The 13,774-nt window shown below is 42.6% G+C and overlaps 1 protein-coding gene across 1 annotated transcript in view; it reads right to left on the bottom strand.

The window, feature by feature from the left end:
• Positions 1-13,774, bottom strand: part of dnah5 (dynein, axonemal, heavy chain 5) — a 62,902-nt gene that overhangs the window by 5,048 nt on the left and 44,080 nt on the right. Inside the window, exons 73-83 of the mRNA XM_078790944.1 lie at positions 13,545-13,649; positions 13,102-13,240; positions 12,013-12,127; positions 11,296-11,486; positions 9,816-9,937; positions 7,953-8,102; positions 6,978-7,223; positions 6,631-6,850; positions 4,353-4,558; positions 3,689-3,892; positions 793-1,008 (exon numbers count right to left, since the gene is read on the bottom strand). Coding sequence (XP_078647070.1) covers positions 793-1,008; positions 3,689-3,892; positions 4,353-4,558; positions 6,631-6,850; positions 6,978-7,223; positions 7,953-8,102; positions 9,816-9,937; positions 11,296-11,486; positions 12,013-12,127; positions 13,102-13,240; positions 13,545-13,649 — 1,914 coding nt within the window. The remainder of the gene's footprint in view (positions 1-792; positions 1,009-3,688; positions 3,893-4,352; positions 4,559-6,630; positions 6,851-6,977; positions 7,224-7,952; positions 8,103-9,815; positions 9,938-11,295; positions 11,487-12,012; positions 12,128-13,101; positions 13,241-13,544; positions 13,650-13,774) is intronic.

The raw sequence follows: 13,774 nt of genomic DNA, 5'->3' as shown, positions 1-13,774 counted from the left end.
TGGTAAGTTTCATGAAGACGGAGATGGATGTTGGATTAATTCAGCACTGGTATTGAGTCGACAACCATGGTACTGACCAAAACCAAAAACCTAAGCTTGTCAACAGTGGCTGAAGAGATCTTTTCCTAAGCAGCAGATTTAACAGAATTTGGCAAAAGCTCAAAAAAGAAAGGATTTTTTTTTATCAGAAGGAGACTCTTCCATTAACCAACTTCAACTAGTGTCTATTCTGCACAGGCATCATTTGATTACGTAGCCTGGTTTTCTTTACCTTCTGATAGACCAGCCTTACATCAGCGGTGAAGATAAGCAGACAAAGCGGTCATACACAGGATAGGAGGTTTCTATAGTTACCGTTTGAAAAGAATGGGCATGCATTCTTTGTATTCAAGTATCTACTCAAGTCTTCATTTACTGGAAAAATCCTATTAGACATACTGTAGATGCATAGAAATGTTATTAGACATGGATGCATTTTGTGTCTTCTCCTGGTCCTCCTGGGACGGTGGCGCTTCCTGCTTTTATTCTCACCGCCAATGTCTATTTCTAGCGTTGTTTTCTCAGTTACTATCTCTAACGCTCACACACCCCTGTTTGGGTGTACCCACCCTGCCACTTAGCACACCACGAGTGGAAGGTGAAGAACATTACTCACGATGCTTTGCTGCACTGAGACACTCCCCTCGGGCTTTGCACGGGCATCAACCGACACACACACACACAGTCACACACACAGTCACACACACAGTCACACACAGTCACACACAGTCACACACAGTCACACAGGCTTACTTCAAAAGGTACATAGTCTGCAGGCAGTTTCTCCAGCATGTCATCAGCCAGCCTGGACACCACAGCCTCTCTGGTCTCCCCTCCCCCTGATGAGCTATCTTTAGGCTGAATACTGAGAATTGTGTCCAATACGTCCTTTGCTAATTTACTTTGGTGGCTGATGTCTGCATTCGGGTGCAAACCAAACACCTCAGGAGTGTCATAGGCCGGGAGACCCTATGAAAACAAACAAGTTATTAGACTCAAGGTGGCCTCATTAGATTCATAGACACGATACATAAACATGTATAAGACACCAGCTGGGGACTGACGTATAGCTAAACAGTAGATGGTCTTTCCCCTAATGTGACAAACAGTCATGTTAAAAATTAGGACAGCCCACACAGCTGAAGATCACATTTGTGGGACCCACCATTGGCTGTGCTCAAACGTGAACAAGATGTTTTGCTTGATCACAACCGTGTTTTCCATCCGTCCATCCGTCCATCCATCCATCCATCCATCCATCATCCGTCCATCTGTCCATCCATCCATCTGTCCATCCATCCATCCATCATCCATCCATCCATCATCCATCCATCTGTCCATCCATCCATCTGTCCATCCATCCGTCCACCCATCCATCTGTCCATCCATCCGTCCACCCATCCATCCATCTGTCCACCCATCCATCCATCTATCCATCCACTCGTCCATCCATCTATCCATCCATCCACCCGTCCATCCATCCATCCACCCATCCGTCCATCCATCCGTCCATCCGTCCATCCATCCATCCATCATCCGTCCATCTGTCCATCCATCCATCTGTCCATCCATCCATCCATCATCCATCCATCCATCATCCATCCATCTGTCCATCCATCCATCTGTCCATCCATCATCCATCCATCTGTCCATCCATCCATCTGTCCATCCATCCGTCCACCCATCCATCTGTCCATCCATCCGTCCACCCATCCATCCATCTGTCCACCCATCCATCCATCTATCCATCCACTCGTCCATCCATCTATCCATCCATCCACCCGTCCATCCATCCATCCACCCATCCGTCCATCCATCCGTCCATCCGTCCATCCATCCATCCATCATCCGTCCATCTGTCCATCCATCCATCTGTCCATCCATCCATCCATCATCCATCCATCCATCATCCATCCATCTATCCATCCATCCATCTGTCCACCCATCCGTCCGTCCATCCATCCATCCATCCATCCACCCGTCCATCCATCCATCCACCCATCCGTCCATCCATCTGTCCATCCATTCGTCCACCCATCCATTTGTCCATCCATCCATCCATCCATCCATCCATCCATCCATCCATCCATCATCCATCCATCTATCCATCCATACGTCCATCCATCCATCCATCCATCCATCCATCCATCATCCATCCATCTATCCATCCATACGTCCATCCATCCGTCCATCTGTCCACCCATCCATCCACCCATCCATCTGTTCATCCATCCGTCCATCCATCCATCAATTCATCCATCCATCTTCTCCCTATCCAGCTGATTTCAGGCGAAAACCAAATTTTGTGCCAATTCTTAAAATTTCCAAAATTCTATTTTAAATCTGACTTACGGGTTCATCTTTTGAATTTAATAAGAGCGCCACCATGTGGTGTATGTGTCAGAATAATAGCACAGGCAACACAGTACTGGAGCACGTTTTGCCAAATGTTGAGCATTATGTTAAATGTATGAAAGGCTCCATGTGCTTCATGCTCCCTTTTGTGTTTGAAGCACACAGATAAAAACTGAGTGCTTGTGTTTGCAGAGTGAAGATGGCCTCTCCAACACAGTGGCACATTACTCCACTGTCGTTCTTGCTCAACCTAAGTGGTTGAGGTGGACAAGTTTCATGTCTTTGTTACCAAAGTGCTCGTTCAACCGTGGGAAAGTTTGTTTTCCTACTTCTGTAAACTAAAAATCTTGGGCATGCTCCTTGCCTGTATGCCATGCTTCTCTATTTTGTAACGCTTTTCATTGTCTTCAGTTGCCGTATAATCCATCACTCCTTTCATACAGAATCATGCGGGGTATTTGTGTTGATAGCACCAAATTGCTCTTTTTAAAAAAAGTTTTATTTCACAAAGCCCTGAACTGCTTTTTTTCTTTTTTTGCTACAAGAAAATGGTATTAATAATGCATTGAACAGTTCTTCACTCAATTTTAAGGGCTTCTGCAATCATTTCATTTCATGTGCTTGAAGCAGAACAAACCTCTTTGAAGCGCAGCAAAACCAAGTTAGCATCGCAGACCGAGGGTCAGAAACAAACACATGAATATGAAGGTTGAAAACCCCTCAGGTCTTTTAAGCAATGATGATTTCAGGTCCTAAAATGAACATCGTTCCTTTGTAGAGTTTGAAAATGTGAGGCAGGTTAGTTTTACCCTGCTGATGATGTGTTGTTGCAATACAAATGTTGTTTTTTATTTTCTCAAGACATTCATTTCATAGACAAATGCGTGGGCAAACACCAAAAAGACACCTTGATTATTATGTCTAAGCTGGGAAAGTAGATTTAGATAGCAGATAGTGTTTAAAGTGTACATTTGTATAGCTGTGTTTTCATCCTCTATTCGGGAGGCTGGAGTTGGGAATACGCTTGCCGACCCCGGCAGCCTCATACATCCATCATAATGAAACAAGCTTTAATGAAACTAGCTCAGCAACTGACCACAGCACACGGCGGTGTAGGACTCATAAATCATAAAAGATATGGAATAAAATGGCATTAAATCTGAACATTACATATAGCAGATTCAACCTGGATGCGACGGGAGGCCGGTTAGCTCATGGCGTCACTGACGGCTGGCAAAGTGACATCCTGTGATCAAGGAGAGGGAAGTAGAAAGACAGGCATAGGGAATCTTACCTGGATGTAGGTAAGGTATTGGTCAACATTTGAACATCTGGGAATGCTGTAGCCTTTATAGAAGTTGAAAGCAAGTCCAAACATTTCCTCGCTGAACCACACTTTGGCAAATGTGTTGAGGAGGCGCTTGTCATAGTCGTCTGTCACACGGCCGCCATACTGAATTTCTCCAATCATGTAACGGACTGTACTCCATGACACACCCTGAAAAACGTACATACAATCACACTAGCATTAGGTGAACCGTAGAGACCCCAGCCAACCTGCCAATCTTCATGATACCACTCAATGTAGTTTAGAATAATAAACCATGGACCAGAACTTTAATATCACATGCAGACTACAGTGGATCCACGCATATTCACCATGAAGCATTCCTGACTCACTTTGCATATTTGTGGTTTTACCGCAGAAGGAAACCTTCATTCGTACTAATGTAATAATCTGTATTGCAGTCATTTTTCACAAATAATTCCTAATTATTTCCTTGTTTGCCTTGCCTATACACTGACACTGTGACACATTGATATACTGGTATGGTTTTAGGTTGAAATCGGTTCCAAATAGACAAATCAACAGTAATTCATTTGCTGACGGCGCCAGTGGAGGTCATGACTTCAGGCGCTAAGGTCACAGACTTCTAAATCCCCGACGGTGTTCCTACCTTTTTCACGTCTACGTCATCGAGGTGGGTCTGAACAAACTGCACGGTGGCGTTGAAGTCTGCCTGGTTGAACTCGTAAGGAATGTTCCATCCCAGAGGGCCGTACTTTCTCCTTTCCTGGACAGTGCTATGAAGAAATGCCACCGCATAGAGCATTGGCTTCCACTGGGCCATATTACTGACATCCAAAAGGTCCTGGTTTATGCCTGGTGGGGGGAATCATGGATAAACGCATGAGCTGCAGGAGTAAAATTGAAGTTATGATGCCCAAGACCTACAGGTACAGAAAGCTCCTTACTGTTCCTGTTGTGGATTTGAACAGCAACCCAAAGGGCTTTGCAAACCCTTCACAAATCACACAATGTTTATGGGGAGTGTAGTGTTGTGAAATCATTTTTATCCATTTTTATCCACAAGACAGGATTGCTCAGATGCATCAATATAGTATATGTGGAAAAAATGGGACTTGAATGATTCTAGATGGTCCATGTCTCTAAATTCATAAGGAATTGAAATCCTCCACTGCAACCGCCATTTGGGAGTTGAAGAAAAGCATGCACTGAAACTGCATGTATCAGTTTCCATTTTGAAACAGACAGAGACAGCTGCTTCATACATATTAACTATTTTTTTCTCCATCTAAAACAATCATGACAAGATTGTTTAAAATTTCAAGAAGCATGCATGCTGTAAAAATGTCATGAATTCATCTGCACATTTGAGAATTCTCTTGATGTCATTCCTCGGATGACAAGCTTTGATCACTGATCAAATGGTTCCAAAGTACTGGAAGAATACAACTCCATATTTGATGTTCATCACAAGGGGTGCCGCGAGATCTCAAAATAAATGTCTTGTGATAAAATATCAATAAATGAAACACACACCAAATAAAAACGAACTCCAGCCTCCGTATATTGACAAGCGCAAGCGTCTGTTTTGCTCCTGTCTCGCATCCAAAAGGACAGAAAGAGAACATTGATTGAGCACCGAGAGGCTCATAGAATGGTTTGAGATGTTGTGACACGGAGTGGGACATCTGTCATATGGCTGCTTTGTCTCTGTGGGGGGAGGCGGGGCTGCAAGCATACTCACAGTGAGAAGCAATGCAAGGCAGATGAAATTAGGAGTAATAAAAGATGATTGAAAGCCAAATGCCACGGCCCCGTGTGAGAATATGAAGTCATTGGCTACCGTAGACATATTTATTCGTTTGTTTCAACCCAACCGCTTGCTTCCAAAAACCGAGAGGGATGGCTTTCAAAAAATGGCAACATAAACAAACTTAACAAAGCCACCAGACACACTTTTCCCATCTGGAAAAAAAAACTACACACCGACAGTCAACACACTTTGAGAGGTTTGATCGGCTAAGTAAGTCCAAATAGAACATCGCAAAACGGTGTACGTTCACACGGAGTGTACTTTAAAAGAAACGCTGCTCTGTAATACAGTTAAAAAGCCAGGATTTCAAGAAGTGCTCCAAACGTTTTATAGATGCTTCGAATTGCCTGTGACAAAATACAACGTTACATGGCGAAATATGCCATATTAAAGGAAATATTGCATTATTATAATAATATATAATAAGTTATTATATTACTATTATTATAAATCATCATAACAGTGGCTCATTTGGTCTCTAAAAATGTTGACAGCATTATTGTTTAAGGTCAATTTGTAGGACAATAAGCACCTGCATTGTTTTGTGACCGTTAAATAAGAAAGATTGCTTTTCCCGTCATTATCTTTCATTGTATTTTTCTGATAATTGATGTTAAAATCTCGTCTCGTCTTGTTGTCATGTTTCGTCTCATCACCTGATGTGTGTGTCTGGCAACACCCCTATTAATCAGTGACTTCCTTTTCCCTTCTTGCCGACACAAATTGGACCCTCCAAACCACGGATCAATCTGTTTACATTTTCATTCATTTCTGCCATATTTTCGCCTAGCAACCATCTCGGGGCAAAGCAGAGTATTGACCGACAAGAGGATGTGGGAATCCTTATTCGTAGCACATCCACCTTTCTGACGACCTCAACTATATTCCATTTTTTCAAAGCACATGTAGTCTAAGTCCATGCAATTGCTTGAATAATGTAGCAAGTTTGGTGGCATTCCCAACAAACATGGCGTCCGTGTGGATGTTTCTGCCACATGGTGTCTTTGGTAACATAATCACATTTTCATTGAAAGCAAAATTTATCCTATTGATTCATCATTGATTTCCACCCAGGTTCTACTGAATGTTTGTGATGCAAAAGAAACCAAAATACCTCCATAGGTTCTTTTAAGCCCCGCCTTCAAGCCCTGCGGTGGTTCATTGGTGAACTTGATTGACATTTGAAGAAGCGTGATGGGGAAGTGTTTGTGAACCTCGGTGGTCATCCACAGGCGAAAGCTTTCGTGAACAAAGTCCGCGTCTGTTACCGTGTCCATGAGCTCGGCCATAAAGTCCAGACCCAGGTGGCAGTTTTGGAGTAAGGCCCAGCCACCCTGAAGACATTGAATAATGGCCGTGTTCATTCACTCAGAATGCGTAATGAGATGGAATCAATCACTCCTAGAGGCTATCGCAGACGTTTACAGAGCTTTAACGAGAAAAACAGCGACATTCACTTACATTCGCCATGTTCTGCTGCAGAAGTTTGCGGGCATGGACTTCTTGCCCTTGTCCCATGGAGACGTAGCGAGTCTCGATCTTCAGTCTTTTTCCCAGAGCAATGATGGAGTCGGTTGGGTCAGAGCCCATCGACAGGAAACAGATGAGGGGCGTCCGTGAGTCTGATTCCTCCCAAGTCTTTTCCAGGTCAAGAATGGCCCCTTCAGTGTACTTTTCCCCCATTGCATCCATGATGTATTTACGGGCCTGCAGGAGGTGAAAATGAGGCAAAAAATATTTGATGTTAGATAATGCGATGGAATCTTACCTTTGAATACGGATAATTACTAAGAAACAAGTTCAGTGTTTATTTCCTTGCTCGCCACTGTTTTGTTTGAAAAGTTGCATTCGAGGATCAGACGGCGAGTGTTTGTGAGCCAAACAAACCTGCACATCAGGCTTAAAAGCAGCGTAGAAGCAAAACAGAAAGCAAGCGTCCATTAGCCTGAAATTCTCTGAAAGAAAGCTGATTCATTCAAGATGCGCCTTTCTTCCTTTTTTGAAAAGCTTTGACCATCTGAGATATTAGCGTCAATTAAGAGATTTTAGATACCGAACTTTAAAAGGGAACCAGCATGATTTGATTTGCAACCGTTGGCTGTTTTTAATTAAGAATATTCTACAGCTGCTTTGTTCCTTTACAGGGAGTATTCAGCTGAGCCTAATTAAGTGTTAGTGGTCCCTCATAGCGATCCAAGTGCAATTAGGCAATGGATGGATTGCTCCGGGTCCCACGGTTCAAAAACATGGATGACGTTAAGTGGAGACCCTAAATTGTCAATATTTGGGAGTATAAATGTGAATGGTTGATTGTCTATATGTGTCCTGTGATTGGCTGGCGTGATTGATTTACCTGGGATAAGCTCCAGCTCACCCTACTAGAAGTGATAGATGATGCATGATGTTTGCACGCATGGCTGGAGGATCATTACTGACCTGTGCAATGGTCCGGTCAGGACACCAGCAGCGAATAAGGAGCAGGCGCCTAAAACAGTCGAGGGACTGATCGTATGCGTTTGGGACCTTTTCCTCCTCCGGGGCTTCCTTATCAAACCACATCTTCCACTGCTTCTCATTACGGCTTATCTGTGCACACGGAAATATTCATTTGCTTGGTTCGCCATGAATCAGGAAGAAGACGACAGGATCATCTGATATTTCTGTTAAATGACTCCAGAAAACCAACATCAGTAATTGCCTAAATTGCCCAACGTGTTTTAGGAACATAATGGAAATGGACCTATCGGCGCCCATGAGTGTTTCCGTGTCAGTAATTATTACCGCTAACTCTATTCTCCAGGGTTCTGATGCAAGTATGAAAAGTGTGGAAATGCATGGAATCTGATTTCATACTTTTCCATTTATGGAAAGTTTGTGAGTATGGAGGCATATTCACGGCGCCTGCTCGGGCAGCTAAGATGTTCGTGTGACAGAACGAATCAACACGAGTTGATATGAGTTGGTGGTTGGTGGTTTGGTCCACAGCATGACGCAAAAAAGACAAAAATATCAATCACGGTTTTCCAAAGGCAAAACTCTTGTGTGTGAATATCTTCGTTTCTCTTGAACACCAAGATAATAATAAGATCTGCTGTCATGGATGACGAAGAAATGAAAATATTCACATTTGAACGGCTGACGTCAGATTAGTTACATTTTAATCAAATTCAAATACAAAAATGGTTGTTGATTGATTGGATCATCAGCAGCTGTAAATGACATATTCATATAGTGTTGGATGTTGTCCATATGTTTACAGTATATGTCCTCTGTATGGATAGACCATTGTTATATCATAAAATCCCATCCATCCCGACATAGGTTGACAACATGACCTTAATAATGAAATTAACTACCAATTATTTTACTAGTTAATTACTAATTAATTACTAAATAAAACAAACCTTAAACTGTATTATGGAAAGCAGGAAGTGAACAAATGTAAGAGTTAGTGTAAAAGTACCAGATGGAGGGGTAGGATTTAATAAGCTTTGCTTCTTCCTACTCCTTTTGGACATGTGGAACTGGGAACTGATTATGGGATGCACTCAATTGTAATCTGATGCATGTTCAAATGAAATAAAACCATTACCATTATCATTACCATTACCATTACCATTACCATTACCATTACCATTACCATTACCATTAATTAATATGTAATTTCAAGTGCTGGTTGGTAGTTTGAATCTGGTGAGCGTTCCCAGCTGTGATAACCAAGAGCTTCAAACCTTCATGATGCCAACCTGACATTTTTACCAGCCAACAGTCTGAGATAAACGACGGTCTTTCCGATTGTGAGGCGTGAAATAAAGTAGAGTTTTAAAGTTTCTGCTGTGTTGTGTTTCATGTGTGAAGACTCAGACTCAGGTTTGGGCTTTCTTCCGTTCTCTCGCTCCTCTCTCCGTCTTTCCCTCTGGAGAGGACATTTCATCAAACAAAGAGCTGCTAATCTGCCTCTCCGTGTTCATAATCACGGCAGGAATACGCGTCTTTATTAGAGTGCATGTGTGCTTTTCAGAACTTAATTGATTGGAAATTTCTCCGAACTAAATTCATTTCGCAGAACGCTGGCTTTCTCTCACAATGGGTACCACCTAGCTGTCAATCATGTGTGTGTGTATGTGTGTGTGTGAACATCTTATTGTGTGTATATGTTGTGTTAAAAGATGGATTAAGATGGTGAAACTGATACTGACATGCTTCTAAGCGCCAATCACATAGTATGAGAATTCCTAAACACTCAAGTTTGTTTGTGTGTGTGTGTGTGTGTGTGTGCGTGTGTGTGTGTATAAATACCTGATCGAGCACATCAGAGAACTGCCATAGTTTGCTGAGCGCCACAAGATTGAGCCAAGTCATGTCAAGTATCCATTTTGCTGGTTTGGGAGGACAGGCCTTGAGGTCCAGTGATGCCCCCCCTGGAGGTCACACATGCAGCTTATTTTCAACCCTAATTCACTCTGTTACCAGACAACCGGTTCCAATTACCCGCCAAAAGCATACATCTATTTGGTTCTGGAACATCTCTGTTGTGTGTGTGAATGAATTCATCGTCTGGGTCGATGGTCGTCAGGTCTGAGCTGACAGATGTTGGATCTGCACGCATTTGGCAGACCGCTTGTGTTTGGCCTTGCGAGTCGCCAGAGCTCGCTTTCTTTCCACAGGAGCACCTGGCTATGACGCCAACATGTTTGGAATGTGCGTGTACGCCCACGAAGTGTATCACGGCTTGGAAAAAAGCAATTTCAGTTGAACCTTATCAAGGAGCCTGGGGGCTCTTTTCACAACTGCTGCTTTTCTCTGTTGATATATGAAAGCGGGCGCATTGGAGACAGGTTATCTGCGGGGCCAGCATCTGTACTCGGATGCAAGGTCGCATCTGATGCAATTCAAAGCAAGTCTATGAGAGGACTGAACATCGGCTGAACCGTATTCGTATTCCGGTGCTGCAAATGCTATTCATGTTTTATTTTATTTTATTCATGCACACTTTATTCATCCAAATTATTATTGATCTCTTGCTGATTTCAAAGTTTAACCCATACAAAGACAGTCCAGACGTTTTATGAATCACAAAATTTAAGAAAAAATGAATTCAGTTCATTGAGTGGAAGCATTGAATCCAAGAATTTGGACCTGTACAGTTATATACTATGTACATATATACTGGATACCATACAGGTATACCATTAGGCACACTAATTCGTCTTTTGCCGTTACGTGCTCATTGATTCATCGTTCTCCGGCCATGGAAGAACGTTGTAAACAAGTGCAACTGGCAACATCCACAAAAAGCTAACCACCCTGTTGGTGTCGTAACATTGATACTGTGAATTCTGATGTTGTGTTGACGTTAAGCTTGGCAATAAAACTTAAAAAGAGCGTCAGACTCTAAGTGACTATCAGATGATACAAGATTTCACAGGTGTTCATATTTGCACACGTTTCCGCCCAGACGTTCTTCAATTTGCTCCGTTTCTTTCGTTATGGCTTACTTTTTGGCCCGGCTATGAGAAGGAAAACCCGGACATGATGTACTTTAAGCCGGCCAATCACAGCTCCACAGTCTGGGTTGCCATTGACAAAAGAATAGAACTTTTTAGAGGTTAACATCAAGGAGGAACCAGCCGACATAATTCAGTCTTCAGCAAGAAGATGGGTGACAAGGAGTCCGCTGTTGGATGGACGAACAAAAGCCCCCGAGTGCCTTTACCGTAACAATCAACATCATCACCTGAAAGCGGAGGAAAGATTTGTACGCTGGATTGCCTCTCACCTTTAATGAGGGTGAGGAACTCCTCGTGCTTGACCTTGCTGCTTTGCATGTCGATTTTCAGAGTCAAGAGCAGCGTGAAGAGGAACTTGTGCTCCTCGTACAGGCCCCGCTCAGCATACCTGTACACCTCGAAGGTCATGAACTCTATGATGTTGGCAATACGCTTGCTGGTGATGGGGCTTTTAAAGGATCTGTAACCACACACATGCCATAATATTAATCATATTATATCAAAGTGGAACAAATGCTACCTACAAACTCTTGGTGCGTCTGGAAGATTATAAAGTTTGTGAGAGTTATGAAGAGCATTGGCAATGCGTTGGCTGTTGGACTATTTTCTTTTACAATACAGAAGTACTTCCAGACGGCTGACCAAGATTCCTTTAACTTTCTGCTTGCTGCTGCAAAAACAGAGTACTTTATGGCAGTTACCTTAAGAATCGGGTGGGCACATCCTCCGATCTCCGACCAAGTAAATCATATTTGACATGTTTATTTCTGTAGATTGCTTCAAAGTAAAGACTCTGAAATGGAACTAAACTGGATCGTTCCGTGAGAACCTGCTATCTGTCTGCTGAGCTAGCAAGTAGATGCCCAACATCAGCAAGAGCAGACAACTGATACTGAAAGTTGGCATGGATTCCTGCAAAAAATGTCCTAAAATATGCCTTGTTCATGTATTTCAATATTCAATTGAATATGATGTGAATTTCGTACCTGGCCAGTGAAAGGTCAAAAAGCCCCAGGAACTGCCTTAGGGAGGTCTGGTACATTACATTTACCATACTCATCTCTGTGATCAGGAAGTACAAGATGCTGCCCCTGGTGGCCACTGAAAACAAACAGCAGGCAAAGCAGCGTGAATTTAAAACATTAATAATAATTAGCTCAGCTTCAATTGGACTGTTGGCATGACCTTCGTGTGTGGACTTCATGTTCATGATCATGGTCATGTTCTTCCCGTGTTATTCCTGTACGGAGCTCTCTCTGTTCTCCGTAGAGCATTCATGAGCCCGCAAATTAGGAGATTTATGGTCAAAAGTGATCTTTTTTCTCCTACAAAAATACAGTTTTTCCCACAAAAAGCACATCTCATTCAACAAGATGCTAATATATAATGTGTGATAATACAGATAAGCATACATTTACCACAATTTTTACATATTTATGTCTTTTTGCGTCAATTGTTTTTTTTTGTAAGTGCTGAAATTTCACACTCTGCATGGCTCTGACTCCACCTGTATATTTCACACTTTAAACAAATTTAATAATAATTTAGGGCTTATAATTGTGTAGTGAGTGAACAATGGCAAATAAGAAGAAAAGGGGAAGGTTTCGGAGCTGATAATTACAACTTTACAATTTTAATTTTATTGTAAATGGTCATCTGGATTTGGTGAAGAATGTTAATATCAATCCCGCACAATTATTTGTGTTTTTTCTGCATTTGCTGGTAGTCCCAAAACATGAATCTACTGTTGCCTTAAATTGCCTGTACTGATGAAAGTGAGTTCAATGACTGACAGGTGATCAGAACAGTGTTACCCGCCTCTTGTCCTAAATGCGCATTCACTCGAGGTAAATGGCGCCGTGCTTGGTCCCACTTCACATCTAAAGTACAGCATATGAGAGCAAACTGATCCGCGCCAAAGCAAGGCACACTTCGAGGACGAGGATCCCACCCTGCCCCTGATCCTGCATCAGTGCATAAACTACATTCCAACACGTGGCGTGGACGAAGACGGCCGTAACACATTCAACGACACAAAAGTTTCCCCAACGGATGCAAACTCTGCTTTGACCCACCAGGTCGATATTCCTCCCTGGCAGCATTGATTTGGACCTCAGTGTCAGCTGCAATCTGGAGTTTCTGATTGACCTCTTCAGCTGTGCACTTGGTGTTGGCCAGAACGGCAATCAGGCTCTCGTCATCAACCAGCGAGCCCTGCAAATAGAAATACAGTATTTGTGACAAATAGTCAGGAAATGAAAGTGTAAACATGTGGAGAATCACAGCTGAACCAGGAGAGTCTAATTGGGTGACCTTGGCAACCTTGGAGTATACTCGCTTCTGCAAATGTAAATGTTTGCGTGTTTCCTTCGACTGTAATGTTCTTTGATTTGCAAGAACAAAAATAAAACTCCATCAACACTAATAAATGAAATCATGTCGTGCTTTTATCATAGTGTTTTTGTTGGAAAATGGCTTTTCAATTGCTGTCTGATCTTGGTGGGGGGGGGTGACTTGCCTGTGTGCTGGTCAGTCGGTAGAGGAGGTTGTCCTCAAGTTCTTTCATCTTCCGCTTGTTTGACGTAACATCCTCCAAGAGATCTGTCCTCTCCTTTTCCAGTTCCTGGGATGAGTAAAACACACATGTCAATCACAAATGATAATAATTGTGATAATAATTCCCACTTGGCACGACTGGATCTTATGGAAGTTCTAAGTAGGATGCAAAAAGACAAAATGTTTTGGGAC

Source organism: Doryrhamphus excisus, linkage group LG5, assembly GCF_037039965.1.
Source record: "Doryrhamphus excisus strain RoL-2023G ecotype Guam linkage group LG5, RoL_Dexc_Guam_v1.1, whole genome shotgun sequence".
Taxonomy (NCBI): Eukaryota; Metazoa; Chordata; class Actinopteri; order Syngnathiformes; family Syngnathidae; genus Doryrhamphus; species Doryrhamphus excisus.
This window is presented reverse-complemented; position numbering and strand designations above follow the sequence as displayed.